Source organism: Rousettus aegyptiacus, unplaced genomic scaffold, assembly GCF_014176215.1.
Source record: "Rousettus aegyptiacus isolate mRouAeg1 unplaced genomic scaffold, mRouAeg1.p scaffold_m13_p_1, whole genome shotgun sequence".
Classification (NCBI taxonomy): domain Eukaryota; kingdom Metazoa; phylum Chordata; class Mammalia; order Chiroptera; family Pteropodidae; genus Rousettus; species Rousettus aegyptiacus.
The window spans coordinates 123,646,398-123,672,470 of NW_023416284.1; the positions used below are offsets into that span (position 1 = coordinate 123,646,398).

General features: G+C 36.6%; 1 protein-coding gene across 3 annotated transcripts; it reads right to left on the bottom strand.

Moving 5' to 3' along the window:
* On the bottom strand, window positions 1-26,073 carry HMGN3 (high mobility group nucleosomal binding domain 3). Of its 3 annotated transcripts, none has more exons than XM_016157357.2 (6): window positions 25,908-26,067; window positions 11,372-11,422; window positions 5,058-5,087; window positions 2,280-2,330; window positions 1,072-1,144; window positions 1-485 (listed from the first exon to the last, which is right to left on the bottom strand). In XM_016157357.2, the coding sequence occupies exons 1-6, from the start codon at window positions 25,920-25,922 to the stop codon at window positions 472-474; spliced, it is 234 nt and encodes a 77-aa protein (XP_016012843.1). In that variant the 5' UTR covers window positions 25,923-26,067; the 3' UTR covers window positions 1-471. The 3 variants fall into 3 exon arrangements, with proteins under 3 accessions (XP_016012843.1, XP_016012842.1, XP_016012840.1); XM_016157356.2 differs by having other exon boundaries at window positions 1,031-1,144; XM_016157354.2 differs by lacking the exon at window positions 1-485 and adding an exon at window positions 503-907 and having other exon boundaries at window positions 1,031-1,144; window positions 25,908-26,073.

The following is a 26,073-nucleotide window of genomic DNA, read 5'->3' on the forward strand; positions in this document are numbered from 1 at the left end:
TATTTTGCAGGCAAGAAAACCTTTTATTTTAAACCACAAATAGTCAGCAGGTGGCCACAACTATCCATGTTTCATTAAAATCACATAACCCTAGGTACAAAAGCACCACTGATTATTGCTCTAGAAAAACTGCGTGGAAAAATTCAAATATGCACAGTAAAAACACCACAGTATGCACAGGACTAAATTTTTAAAGCAAATGCATGGAATGCTGAATCAATTTTACACAGAGCTTCCAATATTAAATTGATATTTATTTTACTTAAGGACAATGGAAATTTCCGAAAAGCACAACTATGAGAAGGTAAAATGTCCATCCTTATATATTTTTGTATGCCAACTAGTAGAGTCCTAAAAAATTAGCATTTACAAAATACTTGGTAAAAATAGCTTTTAAAAGTTGTCCCAAGAGGTACATAAAATCAACCCCAATTTTTCATGACAATTCATTCTCCCTCGTTATCTACAGATTCAGTTTTCTGTGCCTGGAAAAAGAAAGGGGGGGGGGAAAAAAAAAAGATAGTTACTATTAAAACTACTAGAAGCCAAAGAAAAGTCCACCCCACCAACACACACACTTTTTGAATATCTGTTTTTTAGCAGAAATACCACAAAACCTATTTCAACTCTGGGTGTAAAACAGACAAGGCAGGAATATATTATGCAAAAGCTTTGCTGCATTTATTGCTTTCTGCTTTTCAAACGACCACAGAAGCTTTACCTGCAAGCTCTCACTGTTCGTAATAAAAAACACCACACTACTATCTGATTCTAGTCACTGCAAACATGCAGAATTTTCTACTGTACCCTTAACTCTCACTGTTTCAATCTGCCCCTTTACTGACAGTGTGCTGGGTAGGGTACCTCTGGAGGTTGAGACATTAACAGTTGAGCGAGAGATGTAGATCTGCAATAACATTACAGGCAATGAAAAAAGACATTATGAACGTGCTATCACCGGCTGAAGAAGGATCGAGCAATTTCTTTTAAGACACTGATTCAATCAGTGGGAGGTATTTATGCAAAGTACCTCTTCAGCTTTAGTTTCACCATTTTCAGATGGTGTAGTACCTTCCTTTTCAGCTTCCTGCTTTTCCTCCTTCTTCCCTTTAGCACCTTTGTTAATCTTTGTTCCAGGTTCTTTCTAACAGAGGATCAAAAGCACAGACAAACAGTATGTTAGACATGGTGAGACATTAGCTAAAATCCGTCAACCTCCGTCCAAACACAAGGTAAAGCAGAACCATGGCCAACATGGTGGCTTTTAGGGAAAAACGGGAACCCGGTTTTGCTGGGCATCAACTGAGTTACAATGAATCGCTATGAAAATCTAACAGGCAGCTTAGAAGGTCCACTGGGCCTTCCCTTCTGGGAAAACATGGTGGTTCCCTTCATGTATTTGTTCAGTGGACCTCCTCTCCTGTTGAAGTGAGAAGCGGATCTGCTGTGAAGAGAACAGCAGCAGCAACTGGTAAAGGACGAGGCGGAAGCTGGAGAAGAAACCAGTAAGTGAAACACCTCAGGTGGACACGTGAGCTTGAGACCAGAAAGCTGAGAAAAAGCTTGAAAAGGATGGCCTAGGTCCTGATTTTGAGACCGAGCCATAGAAGCGAGCTTTGCTTCAGAAACACCTACTTATACCATAATACACATGGTTTCAAACAATTCATAGGGACAACGCTCTGAAGGGCAGAGTGGAGAAAAGCTATTTTTAATAAGTTTCTTAATAACTCTGTGCTTTAGTTTCCTCATCTGAAAAATGGGATATTTATACCTACTTCAGTAAGGTTGATGTATGGGTTAAATGAGAAAAGCAATTAGAACAAGGTCTGGCATAGCGAAGGGCCATATAAATGTTTGTTGGTATTCATCGCTAGTATTAATTATTATGTGATTATTATTAATCAGACTGGACTGCTAAAACCAGTGATATGAAGTCAAAAGCCCTTTTCCCAACTCCTTGAGCTGCCCAGGCCCAGGCTCATTTCTTGTGGGCGTCATGTGAATGGCATGTTCATGAGGTGGCTACCAAACCCCCCCTTGGACATGAGGCTTCTCAGAGCAACATGCTCTTTCTTCAATTTATTGACCAAAACATATTCCTAGTAAAGCTTAAAATGTGCTTTATGCCTCTTGAGAAAGCCTGCAGCAGTGCTGTTTTCTGGTCAGTACACTTAGCCTGAATCATTAAATGTGATCTTCCTTGAACGACTTTTGGATATGAAATTATAATCATTCATTGTTTAAAAAAACAAAGTGGGGGTGGGAGCACCTCTTACCTTAGCAGATGTTTTTCTTGGTTTAGGCTCAGGTTTTGGTGGAGCAGGTTTCTGCAAAGATGAATTAAATTATACAAATACTGAGACAACCGTCAGCACCAAAAAAAGAACAAAGACCACAAAAGACAATTGTCCATTTTGACTATGATCTTGTTCATTAAAAAAAAAACAAACATTTTGTTCTGTTTTCAGCATGAGGTAACAGCATAAAGATCTCTTCATTTCATTACTATTTTCATTCTGGGTTCTCAGGTGAACGGCAGGTGTGATTTAAAAGCTGACTATTTATTCTCCAGTCCAGAATAGCTCTCAGGGAACAGGTTTAAGTTTCCATCTCCAAAGTCTCTGTTCTTCCTTTTTATCACAGCACAGCGGCAAGAGGAATGACTCAGGTCCTCAGCCAAATGGCTCAATGAATTTGGTCACAGTGGCCTTCCCAACAGTCTAGAAATTACAGCATAACCACGGGAAAAGCCTATCTGGGAATGAAGACTGCTGCCGGGGAACTACTTCAAAATCATCTCCAAATACCTCCACCTCTGATGTAGATTTCAAGTTTGTAGCCGAGCATCTTCCTACTTTCCTCATCTCCATGCCAGTTCAAGGTGATTGGAATCTTTTGCACACCCAGCCACTGACTCCATACGCTTTAGCTTCATTTGTCCCTAGAGCTTTTTATTCAGAACATGATTATAACAATGAAATGTCCATTGTTAGCTCCCAAGGTTTAAGATTTTTCACAGATATTAGGCAAAGAACCCACTAGGCAACTGTTTTTCTGTTGCTCTTTATGGTTCTCCTTCCCGTTCCTGAGAGCAGTGCCTACCTGTCCTATGGCCGTGGTCCTCTAAACACAGGGTCCCGAGACTGAGTAGCACATGAGGATGCTGGGGGGAAGAAAACCAGTTCAAACCTCTGGTTTTCTATAGCTATTTTAGGGCAAGTATTTCTCTCATGGAGCTAGAAAAAAATTAGTATACCTCACTCTAAGCACTAGGGGGGAATGGTTTTTAAATAGAAAACACTGGCCAGGGTCTCCCCCTGTGGAGAAAAATACACATTCCTTTCAATGCCTCTAGGTGGTTCAGGTTCATATTCAATCCGGCCCTTTCTATGAAAAGCATAAAGTACAATTGTAGATGGTTCAATTCCAGAAGACTGGCTGTTAGACATGGCCTTTCAAATAAGAAAAAAAAGAAAATCGAGCTTGAAAAGTAAGGAATGTTTTTATGAATCTTCTTACCACCCTAAATCTGCAGTTTGCTTCCCAAATATAGCAGCCTGCATGGCTCCTAATATATTAGGATTTAAAAAAATTTATTTCAAACTTTGATATACTGTTAACAAACTTGTTTTGTCCATTTTCAACAAATAATTTCCTTTTATATTATTTTCTGTAAGACAGCTCTTTCTCCTTGAGTCACCATTCAAGTGTTTTGATGGGAGAGGAAGTGATGAGGTTTCACAGTCTGTAATCCTGCTGCCCTCTGAGGAGGCTCCGTGTCAGCACCATGGGCAACAATCTCAGTGGAAGATGCTCATATTGCTGGTTCCTGGTGCTCAGGAAAAGCCTTGTTTTAAATTTCAGTTTTTAATTTACTTATAAAATCTACTCCCTGAATGAGCTGGAGATCCATGGACTACAATGGCTTTCCGTATAATCTATAGTTAAGCCTAAAAAGAGTTAAAATGTAACTTCTGAACCATGGTGAGAGTTATTATTTGACAAAGCGCACCATCTTTGAGGGGTTTCGGCAGAATCTGGATTAACTATGTACACACACAATCATACATCCCACCTCTTCACCTTCCTGGTGACTCTGATATTGCTTCCTTAGGTTGGGACTCACGTGAAACGCTGACTCACTTAACCTCAACTCAGTTATACTTCTGAACTTGTAACTGGTCCTAATATCCATTTCTGCTTTGATTCCCTAACCTCTGCCAAGCATGGGTGTTGGCTAAGGATGAAATCCAGGCTGCCCTGTAGGCCAAATTGGCTTGCAGCTCCTGTACTATCTAGTATGGAGATACATGCTGTTGGCCAAGAGGTCACTGTCTTTCCCCCTGTATCTCAGTGGGCAGCATGGGCTGCAGGCATTTTAACGAAAATCTTCCCCCAGAGAGCCAGGCTGACCTGTCTTGGCAGAACAGGGGGGTGGACCACCATAGGGCAGCAGAGAGGAGCACCAGAACCAGCAAGGACCACGGAGTGGTGAGAAGAGCTGGAGCACACTCACAGCTGAGGCTTGGCCACACTTGCCCATCCCCAACTTTAATGATCTAACCCTCATCTCTTCCTTGGGCCTGAATCACAGAGGGAGACCCCAAGTGGCAAAGTGGAATCATTACTTTTTCAAAGATTCTCTAGTTCAGAAATGAGGCTGAAGCGTATGGAGTCAGAATACTTTCAGAACATTTAGGCTAAAGTAAGAGTCGTGGACAGAGAATAAGAGTTCTTGTCCACTTTAGCACATCCTATATATTGAATTGAAAGGCTACGATTTTGCTTTATGTACTCTTTTCTTTCAGGGATCTAGTTCCCACACCAAACAACTTCCTGTGATTTATATTCTTGGTAATGGGGCTGGCCACTGTTTTTCACCAACATATCTGATGAAGGGAATCACCTGGCAACAATGGTCGAATTTACTAAAGATTGTGACCATGACTTCCAAAATACAAACAAAAACTCAAGGGAAACACTATCTTAATTTCTCTTCTGCTGCTTTGCTCTGGACAAAGGAAGCAACACCAAACAGGTCCTAAAGTACTCACCGCTGACAATCTGGCAGACCGTCTCGTGGGCTACAAAGGAAACACAAAGTATGTATCTATATATTGTTGATCAGTATACACAAATTGATTTTTAAAAATTAATTAACATCTTACTGTGTTGAAAGAATGCAATGTATGACTCCCATCACCCTCTCCAGGTTGAGCACAGGGAAACATACCCCAAATAACCCTCGGACCTTAACCAAGAGAAAGTGTTTCTAAAGAGGCGTAGGCACACAGTTGAAAGAAATGGCCTCTCCCATTTAAGGGAATTAAGAGTGTGGTGAGGAAGGAAAGGAAAGGAAGATTGATTTAGGCTCTGACCCAAACCATTATCTCTACCTGAGATTGACAGCAGAAGTACTGAGGTGCTGTTTAAAAACCAGTCTCCACTCTGACTCTTGTTCCTCACAAATGGAACCAAAGCTTGTAAGTTAATACAAGAGACTTATATAACTACGTAGAAACCAAAACAGGAGTTCCCTGCCTTGTTAGAATAGAGAATAACTACAAATCTTAAAGGCAGTCGAAGGGAAAGGCTTCCTTTTACCTGTAACAAAATGAACATTTATTTATTTACTAATTGCATATGTTTAAGATTTAAATAGAGTAAAAAGTTCACTAATCTTTTCTTTTAATTTGGAAGTTTAAAAAATTTAGAGAGAAACTGTGTTGAGATTGATGTTTTTCAGGAAGTCTTTTCTGCAATAATGGTGCAAGTTAGCAAATGAGATGGCAAAGAAAATTTAAAATAGCAGAACTCTTCTAGGCATTACGGAAATAAGCATACGGAATTGATATTCTACTTACTTTCAGTAAAAGATGGCTCCCCAAGGGATTTCATATTCTATAAGCACAACTGTCTTTCTTTAAAAGTGTTTCAGAAGTAAATACTCCATACTTTTTTTTCTGTTTTATTCACTGCTTTATCTCTAGTAGAATAGTGTGCCACCTAACATACAGTACTCAATATTTGCTGAAAAAAATGAACTCAAGCTTTTCTCTAATTCTTGCTGCCTTATACAGACTTTGCTTTGTTCAAAAGGGGCAGCAAAAATGATCAGTAGAAGCCCATGTCATGAGTGCAAGGAATCATGAAATTGTTGAAGCTGTGCTTAGGTCAGTCTAGGTCATCTGGTCAGGCTAAACTGGAAGAAATATTTCTTGCCATCCCCACATCTAAGAAATTTCTTGCTGAAAATAACCACAGGAAGCTAAACTCATCTTTCTTTAAACCACAGAAGGAAATGAAGGGCCAGAGCCTTCATGAATAACTTTAACCCTGGGGTCTCAAGGAAAGATCAGAGCAGGACTTAAGGCCAGCTAGCAGAATGTGCCAAGACTGGGAGACTGTGCAGATTAAATGGTAGCTGTGATATATCACTGCGTAGGGTAAGAGGATGTATTGCTTGGCACACAGTAGGGGAAGAGTGCCTCTATCAGATGCTCCACAGGAAATACCACGGTGTCTGTAAGGATTATCATGATGATGAACTCACGAGTCACTGGGAACCACAACCCGAATTCTGTGATGCCTTTTCCAGGATGGTTAATTGCATAAATTAGGTATCACTGAAGAAAAGGCAACATTATCAGTTAACTTGGGCAGCAAGTGGGTACTTGTGCTTCTTCAACATGCTCTCTGAGCATGGAGGAGCAATGGAACACCTGCCAATTACCAGACAGAGATCACAGCTTGGATGCTCCTGTGTAGCCTCAAGAACTAGCCACAAGTAAAGCACGGTCAGAGTGACAGTGCTCAGAAAGATCTCCTCCAAGACGAAAAATGGCAGATTCTATGCTAAAGAGGGGTGAGCAAACCTTATCAAAATCCCTCTCCATTTGGTATCAACCTACATGCACCATGTTGGCCTTATCTTACTGTTCATCTCATCTATAGGACCATTTTCTCTTACCTTTCTGTAGCTCCAATGCCTAGTGGGGCCCCTCAACAAATGTGGAGATGAACAGAATGAGCAAGTACCAGAAATGTATACAGCAAGTGTGAATTTAGTGGAGGTGCTAAGGCCACTACCTCATTTTATTGCACTTGATGACTGCATTAACATCAACAGCAAGGCAAAATCCTCCATGGGGACAAAGATTATGACTCACTGAAGGTTCCAGTGATGGTGAGCATTTTTTTTTTTTAGCAGTAAAGTCTTTTTAAATTATGGTATGTACATTGCTTTTTTAGACATAATGCTATTGCACACTTAATGGACAGCAGTATAGTGTAAATGTAACTTTTACATGCATGGGAAACCAAAAAAATTCATATGACTCGCTTTATTGCAATCGTTGCTTTACTGTGCTGGTCTGGAACCAAACCTGCAATATCTCCAAGGTAAGCCTCACTTACAATCCAGTTTGGGGCCTGAAAAAGGGCCAAAATATGTTAACCATTACTCATAACTACCTCCCTGTTGGCCAACTAGCTGCCCTGAGTAAACTTTGAAGTGAAGCCAAATCATGTGAAAAACTCCCCAGCTCCTATGCTCTTGCTCCTCTCCTCCCCATGTGAATACCCTAACATACTGAAGAAGCAGGGTGATGTCAGAGAGCCCTTTCTAGAGATTTCTAGAGAGACATTCTAACCAAAGCGCCGCCCTGCAAGGGCCTGAAAACTGTTCTAATTCAAAGGACACACTATCTTTTTATAATTCAGGTCATGTACAAGAGTTTCAACATAAAAACCTAGGAAATTAATGCAAAAACAAAGTTTGCCTCTCTACACTGTCTAAACCAAATAGTCCCTAAAAAGCACATCTTTTACTGTAAAATCATTTTATGACTCCTGCCTACAATTTACCTGCTCTTCTTTCTACGTTACAGATGTATAAAAAAATTTTAAAACAATTTTCCTTTCCGGTGACTTTCATAAGAGATTTTCTTTTTCACTGCAAAAAGCAGAGGTTGAGACAAACTTTTCACTCAGTCAGCAGTACTGGTAATGCATGCAAGTGTGTATACCTTCCTGGAAAGTTCCATCAGCTTTCACAATCTTAAAATGTATAAATGATTAGACTATATTTATTAGATATAAAATAGATGACGTTTTTCCTCTTTGAAACACTAGAATTTGAGATATTATTTTGAGACTCAGGCTGTTGGGGAAGGACTATTATGAAAATAAATATAATAAGATTTTTTCTTGATTCGTTGACTGTGAAATCCTTAGGAAAAGTTGCCAAAAAAAATGGTTTCGGGGAAGGAAGGAAGGCTTTTAGAATGACAGGTCACCAAGAGAGTTTCAGAAACAATGTGAGGGTTTATCACTGTGGTATACAGGTGGCTGTACACATGGAATTATTCGGTAAGCATTTATTGATTACTGATAATTCACTAGGTTGGAGAAAATTCTGATAACGGTTACTCTGGAAGACATAAAGTCTTTTGCTTTTATGTTCTTGAAGCAAGAGCAACATGAAAGTCTAATTTTGCTATGACAAAGTTCAGTAAGATAGGGATAGCTAGATTCAAGTAGAATCACTGGACTTTGCTGAGTACAGCTTGGAACATATGGGTCATTCCACTGGAATCTGGAAGTATCCTTATTTTTATGAGATTTCCTAATGCTCCTGAGACAGACCATATACTTCTAAATAAAATCCAAAATTCAAGTTGCTTTCAGTTCTCAAAAACAAACAAGGAACTAAATAGAAATGATCTTCTGTGCAAAATTGGGAAATAGGGAAAGATGTATATCAGAGCTTTGGTGGGGAATGGAGAAGACAGAGAAAAAGCACTAGATAATCAGATTTGTATTATTACCATAAAAAGGGCATGAGGACAGGATTTTGAATCAGGAGATTCAGGTATCTTTCCTGGTTTTGCAATTTACGAGTTGCGACATGCAGGGACAATTATGTATTTCCCTGAGAACACTGCATCAGTAAAAACGAAGATAACATCTGCCCATTATCGAAAACAGCATTTCTCTGACATTGGCTATTCCCTTGTCTTGCTTTATTTTTCTTTATAGTATATGTGTAATTATTTTATTTCACTCTCTTTCCCCACACTAAAATGGAAGCTCCATGAAGGCAAAGATTTTTGCTTCTTTTGTTCACTGCAGAACCTAGAACAGTACTTGCTGCATTATAGATGCTTAACATATTTATGTCAAGGAATAAATCTGTTTTGCCCTCATTTCACGGTTACTGTGAGGATCAGATAAAATAATGAACATGAAAGGGCTTTGTAGACTGCCGAGTATGGTGACTGTAATATATTATTTTGGTCATTTATTGTCCAAATACTAAACTCTGCAACACGTCCTTCAAATATCATGGCAGGAACAGAGATTTTCAAAAGAGGCTCCCCTTTGTGATATCCATTCTATAGTCAAGGCTGTACATTCTAAATGACATAATTAGAAAATTCAATCAATTCAATGTGGGGGGGGGGAATCAATCAATATACAGTCTGACAATTCTTTGCCTAAACCACCAGCTAATAGACCTTTTTATTTTTCAAATACTGTTTGATGTCCTGAAGACATATCATGAGTTTTAATACGGTTTTGATTTAAATAACACATAGAGTCTTGTCTAGGAAAGATTTTTGTTAGCAATAATATAATACATACAATAATAATAGAATATTAAAAACAGTAATATTTTTAAAAAGGCATATAGGCATACCTCTCAGACCACTTCAATAAAGCAAACACCTCAATAGAGAAAGTCATGCAAATTTCTGGTCTCCCAGTCCATATAAAAGTTATGTTTACAATATACTGCAGTTTATTGTGTGCAATAACTTTATGCTTATAAAAACAATGCACATATCTTAATTAAAAAATATTTTATTGCTAAAAAGTGCTAACCATCATCTGAATCTTCAGCGACTGTCACAAACCTTCAGTTTGTAAAAAATGCAAGATCTGCGAAGCACAATAAGGTGAAACAAAATACAAGGTATGCCTGTAATATAAATAATAAAAACTCTGGGGCTATAATAGTATGTAAAAGACAACCCTATAAACAAAATTCTTTTACATATATTCTAACCAGCTTGCTTGCTTTTAGTGTAGAAGGATCGGAAAGACTAATCCAAGATCTATTAGGTGCAATAGTTTCTAGGTTTTCTGACTGACAGATCAATTTAAATAGCATTCCCTGAGAAGAACCCAAATGCATTTCATGGCCAAATCTAAAATCATTAAGGTTTGTTACACTTAGTCAACTGTCCTACAAATTATATTTTTCCATTTTCAAGAAAATTCAAACATGTATCTTTTTTTTTTGGTTGGTTCTAGCATTGCTTCTAGCATTTGTTTAGTGACTTGAGTCTGGATCACAAACTTTACCTCCTAAACTGTTAGACACTGAATGCCAGGCAAACAAAAGGTGGAGATTTGGTTATATGTAGTTTTATCTGTTTTGCTTTTAAATGATTTCTTTATAGATTCTGTTAAAGGTTTTGCATTTGGCAGAGTGAGTTTCTTGTACAAATCTTGTGTAGAGGTTTTGCTATCATGATGGACTCCTCTGAATTATTAACAATAAGAATCACTCAATCAAAGAATTCTGTAACTAGATATTTTTGTCCCTCATGACCCTTTCTGGTTTATAAGTTCAATGATAAAAGCTGCAGTTTTCAACACACTGAAAACTCTGTGCAAAAGTGAATGGCTGTCATCACAGTTACCATCTTACTTGTTACTTTTTCAGTCACCGTGTTTTAGACATTCACGATTACCACGGAGGGTCAAATGCAAGCATCTCTTCCAAGTTCCTAGCTTTTTAGACATTTCTGTATTTTAATACAGAGCTTCTTTGAGTTATTGCCTAATTAATTACCCTAAGCCCCAAGACTTTTTCTTATTTAAAAAAACCAATTTTAATATTTTGACATCTTGTGTATCCTTCCAGAGGTTTTAACTTTAAAGATGACTCTTAGGCAAATATTCGGAACCTAAAAAGTAATTTATAATTCACTCACTGGAGCAGAGAATTTATTAAATCAACAGTCTTTTATTTCCTTGCCATGAAAGGCAGACTTTGTTCTCCTTGATGAATTTACCTATTATCTCGCTTTCTGCCCAGAAGGAATTCTTAGTATCCACTTTAACAGACAGCAGGGTTGTCAGGTAGAAACACAAACAACATAGTAAGTGGAAAAAGCCTCATCAGTGAACCCAAGTGAAATATACGTAGGCCAAGGGAGACAACACAGTGGCACTTTTATCTCTGGTGTATGTAGTATCAACAACCATGTATAGGAATAATATTCGATCAGATGCAGACAATCATAACAATAGTAAAAATTCCATTTAAATAAATACAAGATGTCAAAGACACACTTACCTCCTGCTTGGTTACTTTGGATCCATCCTTGCCCTCTGTATTCTCGGGAGACTATAAAGAAAATATTTTGGTGAATTGTACTTAAAATTAGAAAGCACACTCTAGAGGGAGATTTTTTAAAAAGCTATTTAATTCTCTGCATCACAGAAACAAACATTTGTGGGAAAAATTGTATAAGAAGATACGTTTTTACACACACACACACACACACACACACACACACACACACACAGTGCGTTTATCTGGATAACTGCTCTCGTTTTAACCGGGAGTGGTGCAATAACTAATGTGAGTTCCTATCCTCGGTATACATTTACCTTAAGCAATTTTCATTCTTTGATGATTTTATCATAGTTAAAGAACAGGGACCTAGCAATCAGTGGCAGGGTGGCTGGGATCCACCCGCATGTTCCAGTCATTTTGTTTCTCTGAGATGAGGGTAGGATGCCAGGAAAACCCAAGCCAAGTGCAAAAAACATATTTTCATCCCATACCTGCCTAGCTTTGACTTCTAGCCTACTTCTTGATGTAACTTGACATATTTATCATGGAATACTATTTTTCCATTATCAACTCTAGCACCTCTACCACACTCCCAGCCTCACAGGAGAGCCAAGAACCCTGCCACCCCAGCTGATTTGTTTCCTGGTTTTGATCCAGCCCCTGGGCAGCACCTGCCCATGCTCGTGACAGCTCGAACCGAACTCCTTTACAGGCTGCATACAATGGGGAAAATACACTTAGATTTATGACACACTAATTGTTTCTATATATTTTTATTGGCTAAAGACAATAATTTTAAAACACACTAATTAGAAAATTAAACTATTTACACAGGATATGAATAGAGTTCCTATGAGGAAAAAATACAAAGAGCAAACTGGTATTTGGCTCAATGTTTGGCTTAGCAAAATAAAACAGGTAGTTAATTTTTTTTTTAATTACAAATTTTGAAAATAAAAGTAGGTTAACTGAAATAAGAAAAACTTGAAACATAAATACTAGATCAGGGACAGTAGAAAAAAATAATACATTGTTACAGATTACTGAGAAATTAGCCCAGAATGGAACATGGAGCAATAAAGAAATGAATAATGCTAAAGAGAGGTCAGGCGACTCAGTGATTAATTGACAAGCTTAACATATACCTAATAGTCATTTCTCAAGCAGAGAACAGAGGTACTAGTAGGAAGGCAAAGACATAAGCTGAGAATTGTCCCAAATTGAAATCCTGAGTTTCCAAATTGAAAGCTCACCCCAAGCTTACACAAACTAGAAACAAAAATAAAGAAATATAATGAAAAAATACTATAATAAAAGGAAAATGAGAAAAATATTGTTATTAGAGTTAAAAGATGGATTATCTGCAAAGAATTACTTCTCATCAGGAACTACAAAGATAAAAAAAAATATGGAGTAATGTTCAAATAGTTGAGGAAAACTGTCAACCTAGAATTCTATACCCAGTTGTCATTCAAGAATGAAGGCAAAATACTGTGAAGACATTTTAGAATAAAAATATTAAGAGTTTATTATCAAGAGAGCCTTTCTTTCAATAGGGGCCTATTACTAAAGGATCAAATTTAGCAATAAAAAATGAATTCAGATGGAAGAAATATATGAGAAATGTATAAAATATATTGGTAAATCTAACTATCACCTGTAGATAATATTACCTATCTTTTGTGTGTTTAAATTTTAAAGTTTCAACAGAAACTCTAGACAAGTGCTGTCCTATAGAAATATAACATGTAATTCTAGATTTTTTTTACAGCCACATTAAAAAAGTAAAAAGAAACAGAGGAAATTAATTTTAGTAATATTTAACTGAATACACAAAATTTTATCATTTCAACATGTAATCAATATACAAATTACAGTATCTCGCAAACTTTTTTGTACTAATTCTTCAAAATCTGACTTATATTTTACACTTACAGCACATCTCCATTTAGATGCTAAGTTTTCACCAGGAATACCTGATCTGTATTTAGAGTACATAAAGTTTATAGTAGTTTTACTTTTCTGGGTTGTTTCAAACATATTTAAAATTTCCAATAACTGGATCTAATACCAGTTTTAAATTTGAATTGATTAAAATTTTAAAAGTTCAGCTCATTCTTTTAAGTGGTTAATAGCCTCATGAAGCTACTGCCTTCCATACTGGACAGCACAGTTACAGACAATGACTACTACCACGAAAGGTGAGAGTAGAATGAATAGATCAGAAGTTAAAGGTTCTGGTTTTGCACTGCAGGATGATACAGACAGAACAATTTTAGAGTTTATTAAAATAAAATTGAAAGATAGAAATAGGATCTATAAACTTACAAATCAGGAGAAATGGAATTAAGCAAATTTTAGAAATAAATGACAGGGATGGAACGAAAAAAACGAAGGAAAACATATAATAGAAGCCACAAAATAAGTCATTAGAAAGAGTCCAAACACATACTTAAACAAATTATACTCATTCATTATAACGTCAAGTGACAGAAGGAAGAAATCAGAACAATATATGTATATGAGAATTTTCACAAATTTTAAAACATGTAGGAAAGAATATTATGGATTTATATGACATATATATCATAAATGCATAAAATCATGAACTGAAACAATACACACCAAATTCATGATAATGGTTATCTCTAGAGAGGCTGAAAAGGGAATGGAACCAAGAGTGTGTTTCGAACTTGAACTTTACCTGTAACATTTTATTTATTAAAAAGATCTGAAGCAAATATGATAAAAATATTCAAATTTATGAATTGAGTGGCAGGTAAATAGAAATGTTATATTATTTTCTATATTTTTCTGTATTTAAATTTTTTATATAAAAAATATTACCAATATGGGGAAAGGGGGAGAGACTAGAAGCAAAGCCCAGTTTAGTGCCATGTCTACTCCCTAACACAAATTCTGTGCCTAGGTTTACTCATAGTACTTTCCGTGTTTCTTAAATGCTTATAAATCTGATTCATACACTGCCTCTCCATTTTCTGCTCAAGACATATAATTCATAATCGCTTCATCTGTGCTGATATGAAAGAGCTGGAGTTGGGAAAGATGGGAAACTAAGGGCCTACAAACACTGATTCAAAACTCTCCCTTTTGTGCTGTGGGAGGAGAGTAGGGCAGAGGGAGTATGGATTCTTTCTTTCAGCAGTTGACCAACTATAACATTCCCTTTGTTTCTTTACACGAAGATGTCTGGGTCCTGCATCTGAGGACACTTAAGTGTACCGAGGGGGACACGACTGTATTTTCCTTCAGATGACAATAGGACCAGAAGCCCTGATCAGAAAACCAAAAAAAGAAATTTGGAATTTTTATTCTATAGACCACCCATAAGGAATCAACAGGAAAAATCACCCAATTGCTGAGCTTCTCTTTTAAAAAATGGCAGTTACCACCCTACAGAGGGCACTGTGTGGGGTCAAGAGCCCAATTTTCTCCCTACAAACTCAGGAAGGTATCAGAGAAAATGGGAAAATCCTTATGCCCTTCAGCAGTTGCTTGGGAACACTTCTAGAGGGCACTGGCCTGTGGATTTGTCACTGCAGAGCAAGGTATGGAAGGAAGCTGGGAAGTGTAAGGCCAGTATCTGCTGGTACCATGCTTCATAGCCACAAAGGAGAAGAAAAAGGAGGACTCAGGATTCTCAGCAACGAGTGCTGGACTTTTACATTAAAGTTCCAAAAAGTCCAAAAAGAATTTTCCTTCTAAGATTTTTAGTGACAAGGGCTATCACTTTATAATGTAAGTGAATTAATTAAGAGCCTAGAATATGTATGAAAATCAAGTCACCATCAGCCAGCAGCCATAGAAAAATCTGGTCTCAAATTCTGGGTCATCTACGCTAATATGGAAAAGCTGGGAGTAGATAAAACAGTGCAAAAAACAAACAATCACTTCTTTCAGTCTGGGGAATGTGTTACTTTGAGGTGATTTTTCTCTAATTTGCTGGCCAATATTTAAAAAAAAAATTTATTATTAATTTACATTTTCTATTACAAATCCAAGGCTAGGGAAAAGAAATACAGAAAAACTACTTTAGGACAAAAAAAAAAAAAATCCAAATAACCCACCCAAAGAAAGACTGAAATGTGTCTGTAACTAACTCTATCAATCTTCTGCTAAAATTAACATATAACTCTACCACTTAATTAACACAACCTTAATTTCCCTCCAAAATTGGGGGCCTTGTCCATAAAATTCTTATGAGGTTTTCCAAATTAACAAGCGGTTCCCTTAAATTCAAATATGCCTATGACACATGAAATAGACACTAAAAATTTTATTCAAAGCCAGGCTAGTGGCTTTGTTTAACATTCTTTAACATTAGCCTGGCTGTTTTCCATTCATCCTGTAGGTGTATTTTAAGACCTTCCAATACTGCCCTGCCTTTTTTTTTTTTTTTTAAATGATTCAAGGATTTATTAAGTCATACGCGCAAAACATACTACCAACTGCACCAGCAAAAGATCAATATAAAAACACTCCACAATTCTGCAATTGCCAATTTAAAAAAATTTGTTTTAGTGGTTAAAAGATCTAACCTTGTATTTTTGCCAGTGGGTAAATTGTACGGAACTTTGTTAGCATGAACATGAGGTTTGAGTATAGAGTCAACTCTCTGCATTGCTTTTAAAAATAATTTTTAAAAATCCAACACTTGGAATTGAGCTATCACATGTAGAGGATTAATAATCAAATGGATATTAGATTTCTTTGCCACTTCCTCCTTTGCTTGTGTCTATTAATTCCATCAACTTCTATAAACACAAATTGTTACTGATTAAGGTCATATCAGGCTAGTATGTCTTCCCAAAGTAGTATTTTGTTGTTCAAGATAAAAGTACTGAGTAAGAACTCTGCTTTAAAAGACTTTGGATAAACTGAAAAAATCAGCAAAGCTCTTTTTTTCTAAGAGCTACTTTGAGGAACGAATATCTCACATTGTATTCAGGTAAGTAAAGAAAAAGCCATGTTCAAGTATGTTTAATGAAATTTTATAAGCATAAATATACATAATTCAATAGTGGGAGTTATCACTAATATGAAATAAATAACTTAAAATATTTTACACATCTCTTTGGTCTGAGTTGCCTCTTTCATGAATTATCTTTGTCAGTGTTGTGGTTTCGTAAGGAATACAATCATGAAGGAAGTACCTGGATGAGGTCAGAAGCCTGCATTCCAGTCTGCCTCGTATCTCATGTCCCTGGGCTAAAAGTTTCTCAAGAGTAAAACTAAGAGGATGGACATGAAGATCTCACTTACCTTACTTACATAGCTACTCGTATACTTATTAATCACACTGTGCAAGTGTCAGGTGTATATTACAGGGATGTTAGGTATTGGGGTCTTAGAAAAGAAGAAAAGACTCAGAGGAATAATTATAATCATAATCTTAATAAACATGCACATTGTATTATGTACAAAGCAATGATCTAAACGAGTCAATCCTCATCACAATCCCATGAGATAAGTAAAATAGCATCATACCCATTTTATAAACGAGGAATTGATTCCAGAGAGGTTAAGTAATTTGCCCAAGATTACTCAGCTGGTAATTTTGCTGATGATAGGTGGAAGGCTGTTTTAGAGTTCATTCTCTTAACCACTACACCACTCTAAGTGGTTTGTGTAAATTTTCCTAATTTCAAAACTGGGTGCAGATCTGGGATGCTACAAGTGCAAAGGGCTTCCAGTTTGAGATATATTTTAATCTGTAGACCTAGCTAAGGAGCACATAATGTGTAAATAGAGTGTTTCCTATTTCTCCTCATTTGTGAGCCTCATGGAAGAACAATAAAAAATTTCCCATTAAAAATACTATTTGTTGAGATACATGAATTTATTATTCTGGGGTTTTCTTCTTTTTTCTTTTTAAAATTATTTTATATTAGTTTCAGGTATACAGTACAATGGTTAGACATTTATATAATTTATGAAGTGATCTCCCTGATTACTCCAGCACCCATCTGGCTCCACACACAACCATTACAATAATCCTGACTACATAACCTATCCTAGACTCTAAATCCCTGTGACTGTTTTGTAACTGCTACCTTGTAGTTCCTTCATCTCTATTCTGTTTTTAAATGGTCACATATACAGATGTATTTTTTTAACTCATTATGAAAACTAAATACAAAACACCAAGTCATTTTAAAATTTTTATAGTGCTTTACATTTTTCAATGTACATGTGCACTGTTCTTATATTTGATCCTCTCAATAGCACTGAAGTACACAGGGGAGGTCTTAATACTCCCATTTCCCCAATAAGGAATACAGGTTCAAAGAAGTCAAGTGACTTTACTCTGGTAAAGAGTGGCAGAGCCGGCACTAAACAGGGCTCGTAAAGGGGTGTTCCTTTACCCAGAGCTGAATTAACTTCTAGCAAACGGTAAACATAGTTAAGATGTTCCTTGTATTTTTACAAAACTAATCAGCTGGCTCTGATGTGATTGAAATGTGACCACTGTAAGGGGAAATAATAAAATTAAAAATTATATTGAGTTAAAGAAAAGCAATGAGAAGTAGTCAGAAAGAATATAGTTTAAAAATGTATTACATGGCACATATATGGAACTTTAGAAGGAATCTTTAAAGCTTCACATTTGGATCACCTTAATCTTTGGTATATTTATCTCCCATATCCACCATACCCAATACACTATCCACAAAGTAAATTTAACTAATTCTGTCAAGTACTGTAAAAAACCATAGCTTCTATCTGTTCCCACTCCCGCAAAAAAAAAAAAAAAAAAAAAAAAAGCGAGAAAAGAAAAAGAAATTAAAAAAACAACACCTCTCAGAGTAGATAGACTTTGTTTTTATCTTTGTATGGAGTCAAAATAATCAAGACATAATTTTTAAATAATATCACCATATATCTTTTAAAAATACCTTTTCTAATTAAAATTTAATCAACCAGTAATCCAGAACACTGAAATGAAAATCCATCCAGTCCTACGTCCAATAGATTTTCCAAGCTATAAAGTTTTTATTCTTATTTGATGGGTTCCAAAGACAAAAGCACCAGCTCATTTTTTAAATCCAATGCCTAAGAAACAGTAGCTTAATACTTACAATTTCTCAATATATTGTATAATATTCAGGTGTATTTATATGCTCCTGGTCATAGGGGAGTATCCCTATTATTCTATATATAAAAAATTAACAAAGACAATATATTTCAGAAATAGTAAATCCAGCAGCTCATGGTGGAATTTGAAAAAATATGAAGTCTTAGATACCCAGTACTCAGAGATATCAATAGTTGGGTGAGGAAATTGTATAAATATACCCTGTATATGACCCTACAGTCCATCAGTTACTGAAATGCCCAGAAGGCTCCATGATAATGTGTCTCTCCCAGAAGCAGAGGCCTGAACCCTGAGGCCTGCCTGAGAACATGATCACAGATAATAATGACTTGTTGAGTAACTTTCTCTGGCACTTAGAATCAATAGCATCAGCCAGTATCTTAATAAAGACACCATTTTAAACAAATGTTTAAAATGTTTAACACTCAAATATTTACATAATTCTCAATTCCGCCTCATTTAGTTCATTGCGCATCTTTATTTAAATAAAAAAATATATAAGGTTATTAGAAATAAGCATTTATGGGAAGTATTATGGTGGAATGGTTAAGAGCAAAATTCTTGAGTAATAGAGGGTTAGGTTAAAATTCCTGCTTCTATCGCTTCCTAGCTATGTGACCCAAGGGAAATTCCTTTATCTCACCAAATTCCAATGCTCTCGCTGTGTATGAGAAAGGCCAAAGGTTCCATAGTTAAGAGCACAGGTTTTGGAGCCAGACTTCCAGGACTGCAATCCCAACTTGGCCATTCACTATCACTGGTGCCTTCTGCAAAATGGCAGTGTGAAGAGTACACACATTACTGAGAGTTTGGGTGGTAGGGAGGATTCAGTTTATTGATGCAAAGTGCTCAGAACCGTGCCTGAGTCCTAGAAAGCCACCTAACTGTTATTTACTGTGGCTGTCAATATCATTATCTGTGATAGAAGGAGAGCCTCACAGAACTGTTGTGAGAATAAAGTGAAATAATATGAAATGACAACATAATACTTGCTATATATATTTCTAATAACTACACATATTTTTATTAACACTAAGGTTCCTAATGAGTATAAAGTACATAGCTCAGGTCTGGTACATCCAGGCATTCAATAAATGGTAGCTATTTAAATTTTAATAGTAACAACTATATTTATATGTCATTACGGGTATGTTTCTTTTAAAATATTAATTTTTAGAACCAGTTTTGAAATTTAAAACTGTTTTCTCTATTTCCCTATTTCTGAATATGCATATCATTTACTTTATGTGTGACTACATATTCATTTGCCTTGGGCATATCTAAATAGTCCCCTTTCTGCACATGTTCACAGACATAAGAATATCAGACTCAATAAAAATCTTGACTAGGAACCAATATGTAATTCAACTGAACTCTTCTAAGAAGACAATGAAATGTACAATAAATAAGCAGTCAGTGAAAAAGGAATTCAACATTTTCATTTGGTTTGTTATCTTCAACACTGATTTTTAAATTACTCAGGAGACTAACATCATATTTCAACATACTAGATATTCTGAAAGCAGACAGCTTAAATGATGTTTATTTCAGTCACCCTTTCCAAATTGTAACCTGCAGGGAAATGGAATATATTTAACTCTGGAATAAATAAAAGGAGTGTTTTAGGGAGAAAATATAGGAAAAGAGGATCACTTGATATCTGATTTGCCAAAGGAATTTTAATGCCAAATGGAAATATTTTTTAACTTTTTTTTTTTTTCTGTAAGAAAAATCAACCATGTAAAAATGCGCCAAATTAAAGCTCATGTTCTTTCAAAAGCACTACTTTTGTTATTTGGTTGCTGAACATTTACTCCTAATTGTAGTTAATTAGACATCCACGATAAGATATGCTTGCTATCAGCTGTGTGTGCCATTTGTCCTATAAAATAAAAGCTGATGCCTACTACAAGCCTATTATTTCACTGCAGTTTCTTAATAATTAAAATAATCATCATCGCAATAATGAACATCCATTGGCTGTTTTACACATGCCAGGCACTGTGCTAAGAACTTTGCATTCACCATTTCATTTAATTCTTCTAACAATGCTATGAGGTAGAACATAATTTTATCCTTGTTTTACAGATGAGGAAACAGTATCAAAGAATTAAGAATTTAGAAGCTTAGGGAAAAGTGAAGTAAACTGCTCTAAATCATACAGCTAGTAAAGAGTAAAGCCAGACCAAACTGAACTATCTCCCCAAAGAGCACATGAAATAATTATACTTTCTTCTCTTGAAAAAATTCATTTATGTACTCATTCAACAAATAGTTATAGTACTTGTGCTAGGTGCTGTGGAGGGGAAAAAAAAAAGATGAGAGCCATCAAAGACTTCATGCTCATGTGGAATTAGAAGGATTACAACGTTAATTCAAAGTTAAGTAATCAATCAAATAACGTGTGCCAATTTAGAAACATGGTGCCAGACAACTACCTTTAAAACACAAGAGAATGGTTAAAAGAAAGGGATAGGGATCAAGAAGTCACTGTATCTTTACTAATGAGGGAGGATGACTACTGTATACAATCTAATCTAAACTGTAGTAACAGGCCTTGAATTTAACTTCCTCATACTACAAAGAAAGCAAGACTTCACAGAAAGACCAATGACAAATCACCTTTAGTAATAAATTAGCACTGATCCTTTTCAGATTAAAAAAAAAAAAAAAAAAAAAAGCTATAACCCCCAACCCTTTTAACCAAACAACTTTTGTCGGTGTTTTTAATTTGGATATTCAGTCTTGCCAAACCTTTAAATATACTCCATAGCTCACAGCTTTTCTTATGGCTTATTATCATTTGTCATGAATTATAAATACTTGTATATGTATATTACCTACCCTGTCAGACTGAAAGAACCTTAAAATAAAGGCATTTACTCATTCACTTTAAAAGAGATTGAAAAAAAAAAATCATTGAAGGCGATGCTTAATAAATGTTTCTTTAACATGGAGTGAGTGAATGAATGAATAAAATGAACAACTTGCCATTCTGGAGTTTTTACTCAAATATAGGTTCCATATCAACATTAATTCAATTAAACTCAGTAAGCATTTATGGATAGCATACTACATGTGAGGCCCTTTCATATTCAGACAAGGAAACTCAATGTGGCTAGGATGGCAATTCTCCCCAAATTGATTTATAGATTAATTCAATCCCTATCAAAATCATGGCAGTCATTTTTATAGACATTTATAAGCTGATTCTAAAATTTACATGAAAATATAAACGATATAATAGCTAAAACGATTTTGAAAAAGAACAAAGTAGAGAACTGGCATTATCAGATTTCAGATTGTAATGTAAAATCATAGTAACCAAGATAATGTGGTATTAATGTAAGAATAGACATATATGTAATGGTATACAAATTAAAGCTGCAAAATAAACTTTTACATTTATGATGAATTGACTTTCAACAAAGGTACCCAGACAATTCAATACAAAAAGAATTATCTTGTTCAACACTGGTGCTGGGGCAACTGGATATTCACATGCCAAAGACAAAAAAAAATTGCAAGCTTTTTTCAGTAATATGTGGTGCAAATATTTCCCCCCCCCCCCGTTTTTCATAAGTTTTTAAATTTTAAGTGATTTTTTTTTTTTGCCATATTGAAATTTTCATTTTCATGTAGTCAAATGTATCTGCATTTTCATTTACAGAGTCTGTCTTTGGTGTTATGACTTGTGATATTCTTATGAAAGATTAATCAGAAATCTTGAATATTATTAGTAAAGCATCCCTAGTCCCAAGTCTAGTACTACTGGGCCATTCCATTTTAAGAAAAGAGATAAAACCTAATATTTCAAAGCTAGAGGCAGACAGCTTTTTTTCCCCTTTAACCTTTAAGTGTAAAGAAACACTAGTGTTTACATCCCAAATTCCTGGAAAAAATATCTCATTAGAGAATTTCTGATGTGACACACTAGACATTTCCAATAGTTCTAGTAATGAGAAACTATAAAAATAAATGGAAGGATGTCAAAATGTGTTTGCTGTTGCTAATCATGCCAGGTCTATTACTCTAGGCCTCACTGGCTGATGCCTCTTTGTAGAACATCACATCATCACCTAACAACGTGACCACTGCAGGCATCTGTGGATGTCTGACTAGAACAGTCCAGAACTCAGTCACATATTGTCCCACCACCACTTGAGTCCATGCATATTATAATTTTCCCTGCTATTCTACTCACTATTAATGGGTGGTGGCACATAATCTACCACTCCTTAGGTAATAAATATAAGAAACTCAACTTTATTTAATTCTCACAAACTCAGAAAGAGATTTAATGCTAACTGAAGAACACAGTGTTGAGTGCAGTACTGTTTCAAAAAATACTACAGCAATTATAAAAAAAAAATTTTGGATTAACATAGCTATGACTAACACATACAACGAGATAAAACTCACAAAGATATGACTAAGGAATATCATAATAATGTACATTAACGTAAATATTATGGACTCTAAATTGTAGGACAAAGGCCTGGTCATGTTAAGATACAATCAGAAGAGGCTTTCAAATGCCTGATAACAGATAATGACTGTTTTTCTTTTTCTATATTTGAGTCCTACCCACATTTTCAAGACCAGCCCAAATTCAACCTTCTTTCCTTATCTATCCTACAGCTTTAAGATTTATACTATATATTCTAGAACACATATACAGGCTTAATATTGTTCAATTATTTTGTATCTGCTACTTTTCCACCTCATTGAATTAAATATGAGCATTATGAAAACAACCTGTGTATCCCTATGACATTAAAACAGTGCTAGGATTACAGATGTTTTTATTATTTTTATTTTTTAAAATTTTATTTATTAAATTTTTATTCTAAATGTTTTATTATTAGTGCTGCTTCTTACTCTGAAGAACAGCCTAAACAGGTGCTCATTAAATAACCTTTCTTGATTTCTGGGGAAAAAAGTGAAAAAAGGGGCCAAGATGGCAAAAAGTATTGTGGGAGCACTTTTAACAATTATAATGTAGAACAGGCAGTCCTTTAGTCAAGAAAAATATTGTGGAGTGTTATGTAAATGTTTTAGAAGTTACCCCAGCTTTACAGATCTCCAAGAAGTATGCATGGATTGTGTCCAGTTCTTTTCTTTGCATCTAGGCAGGCTTTACCTAATGACAATGGTTCCCAGTGTAAGTTCCAATGAACTCAATGATTACACAAGGCAACTCTAAGGTTTGACTGATGGATGGGATGGTCACAGTAGCCAAGTTCAATTTGTGGCTGCTCCTGTCCAGGCCTTTTGACTCCAGGTATAAATGAAAAGCCTTCCTATTAATCAAGGAAAGGGTTTGTTATCTCTAATGAATACTCTGATGTCCTGAGGGGTAACACACAGGAGCCTGTACACAGCCCCCTAGTTCCAGGGTGCCTGGCTAGCTTCTGTATGGGTGCTCCCTGTCTTCCAGAGAAATAAAATAATAATGAAAAGTCTGTTTCTCTAGTGCTCTTCTTTTCTTCCCTTCTACTTCCTTAAGAGAAGTGGACAGTGAGAGAAAGTAATGGTTTTACCAACTCTGGGATTCTACCACATCAGGGCCCCTCATACATAAAGGGTTCATGCACATCTAACTTGCTGTTCATCTAAATTTGTTGATTCCCAGGAAAGGAGATGGTACCAATGTGATAACCCATTTCTTACTAATTAGTTTCTTTGACTCTACTAGAATTCCCAACCTCATCATTAAACCTCAGATAAAATGCTGAAAATGGTGGCATCGTTTTAATATCCTCTTTCTAATACAATAAGGATGGAAAAGCAATACTTTCATAAAAATTAAGTTTAATAAATCTCAAGTATTGATACTTTCAATAAACCATCCATCTTCTCAGGTTAAGAGTCTCTTTGGGTTTCCTACATTCTTACTGACCCACCCAGCATTAAATGAAGAAAATAAGTAAATAATGTTTGAAAGTAAGGACTTTGGACCCGCAGTATCTAATTAAATCTTTGATACTAGTTATTGCTTGGTGAGACATTGGGTAATTCATGTCTTTAAACATGAATGGCAACACCACCTCTCAAGGTATTCTGAGGATTAAATGAGATAAAGGCAAATCAAACTCTTCCCACAGTAAGAAGCACATAGTATGTGCACAAATAAACTTAGATTTTTAAAAAAACGTTTTAATTGTTGTTTTTTAAAAAGTGGAGTAGAGACAAGTTTCTAACAAATTCTCCGTAATGACAGATAAGGCAAAGGCTCTTCTGTATTTTTAAAACTACTTCAATATCATTAAGTAATGCATTCACTTACACAAATTAACCCACAGTATTCAACCGAGAAAGCACGGTATTTGTAATGCGCTTCAAATTTAATACCCTCATTGGTTGACACTGTTGGAAACATGGGAGCAGGCAATGTTAGGGTGCAAAGCATTTTTTTTAGAAACGGCTGCCACACATCGGTTTTCTCCGGGTGGAGGAAAAACTCCCCCTTCCCTCCCTGGGACAATGACAAGTCGCAGCCCGACTCCAAGGGAAACAGGCATCTCTGTGCGAGACACTTAGTATTCTGGGACTGCGCGGAAGGGGACATAATAGTCCGCATGGAGCGGAACATGAGACTATTATGACTCCAGTTCCCTCTATGCACGGAGGGGTGCCGGAGAGCGCGGACCCCGCCTTCTCCGACTGCGTGTTGGTCTGGATCGCGGGAGTGGAGCTGGTGGTCAGTGTCCTTGGTAGTCACTGTGGGCGCCCCAGGCGCCGTCAGTCTTGCTCGTTGCCAACTCCGCGGCTCCCACCGCGAACTGCTGGGCAGGTCCGGCCGCCACCGGCCCCGCCTGCGCCGTCCCAGCCTTGATTGACACTAGAGTTGGTACATACGGGTCTGCAGCGGAGGCAAGCAGGGGGGTAAGCGCTATTTTAAACATGGCTTTCCTTTTCCCTTAGCCTCAAAGCCATCGTCGTGCACCCAGCCGTGGGCACGACCCACATGGGAATAACCTCTACATCTGTCCGACTTATTTATCTTTTTTCGATCTCCCTAGGCATGTACTTGTTTTCCTCCTCTCGCTGCTTTCGCTCCGCACTAATCTAAACCTGGCAGTTTGTAGAGGAAACTCCCCTCCTGGAAGGGGGAATGGAAAGAGCTTCTGCTTCTTGTTGGCAGTGGAAACCATTCCGGAGAGACTGAGTTCAATAAAAGGGGAGCCGCGACGCTGGTTAAGAAAGTGACACTTAGCGATCGATGAGGACAAGGGAGGGAAAGAGGGAGAAATGTCTGCAACAACCATCTGAAAACAAGCGTGGAGAGCAAAGACACTGGCAATTTCCGAGTTACTACACAGCGCATTCCGCGCAACCCTTTGCAATAACAGGATCTGCTGTAAGCACAATTTGAAGGCCTTTAAAAAAAATATTTTTTTTGGCAAGACTTACCTTTCTCTTCGGCATAATGACTGTGTTCGTGCAGCTAAAAAGTAAAGCAACGGGCTGGAACTGCTGGCACCGCCACTAAATGTTGCCGCCGCCGCTGCAGCTCCTCACGCGTGGGGCACGGCCTCTCCGACCTGCACCTCCGCGGCTCCCTCCAGGGGCCCTCTAC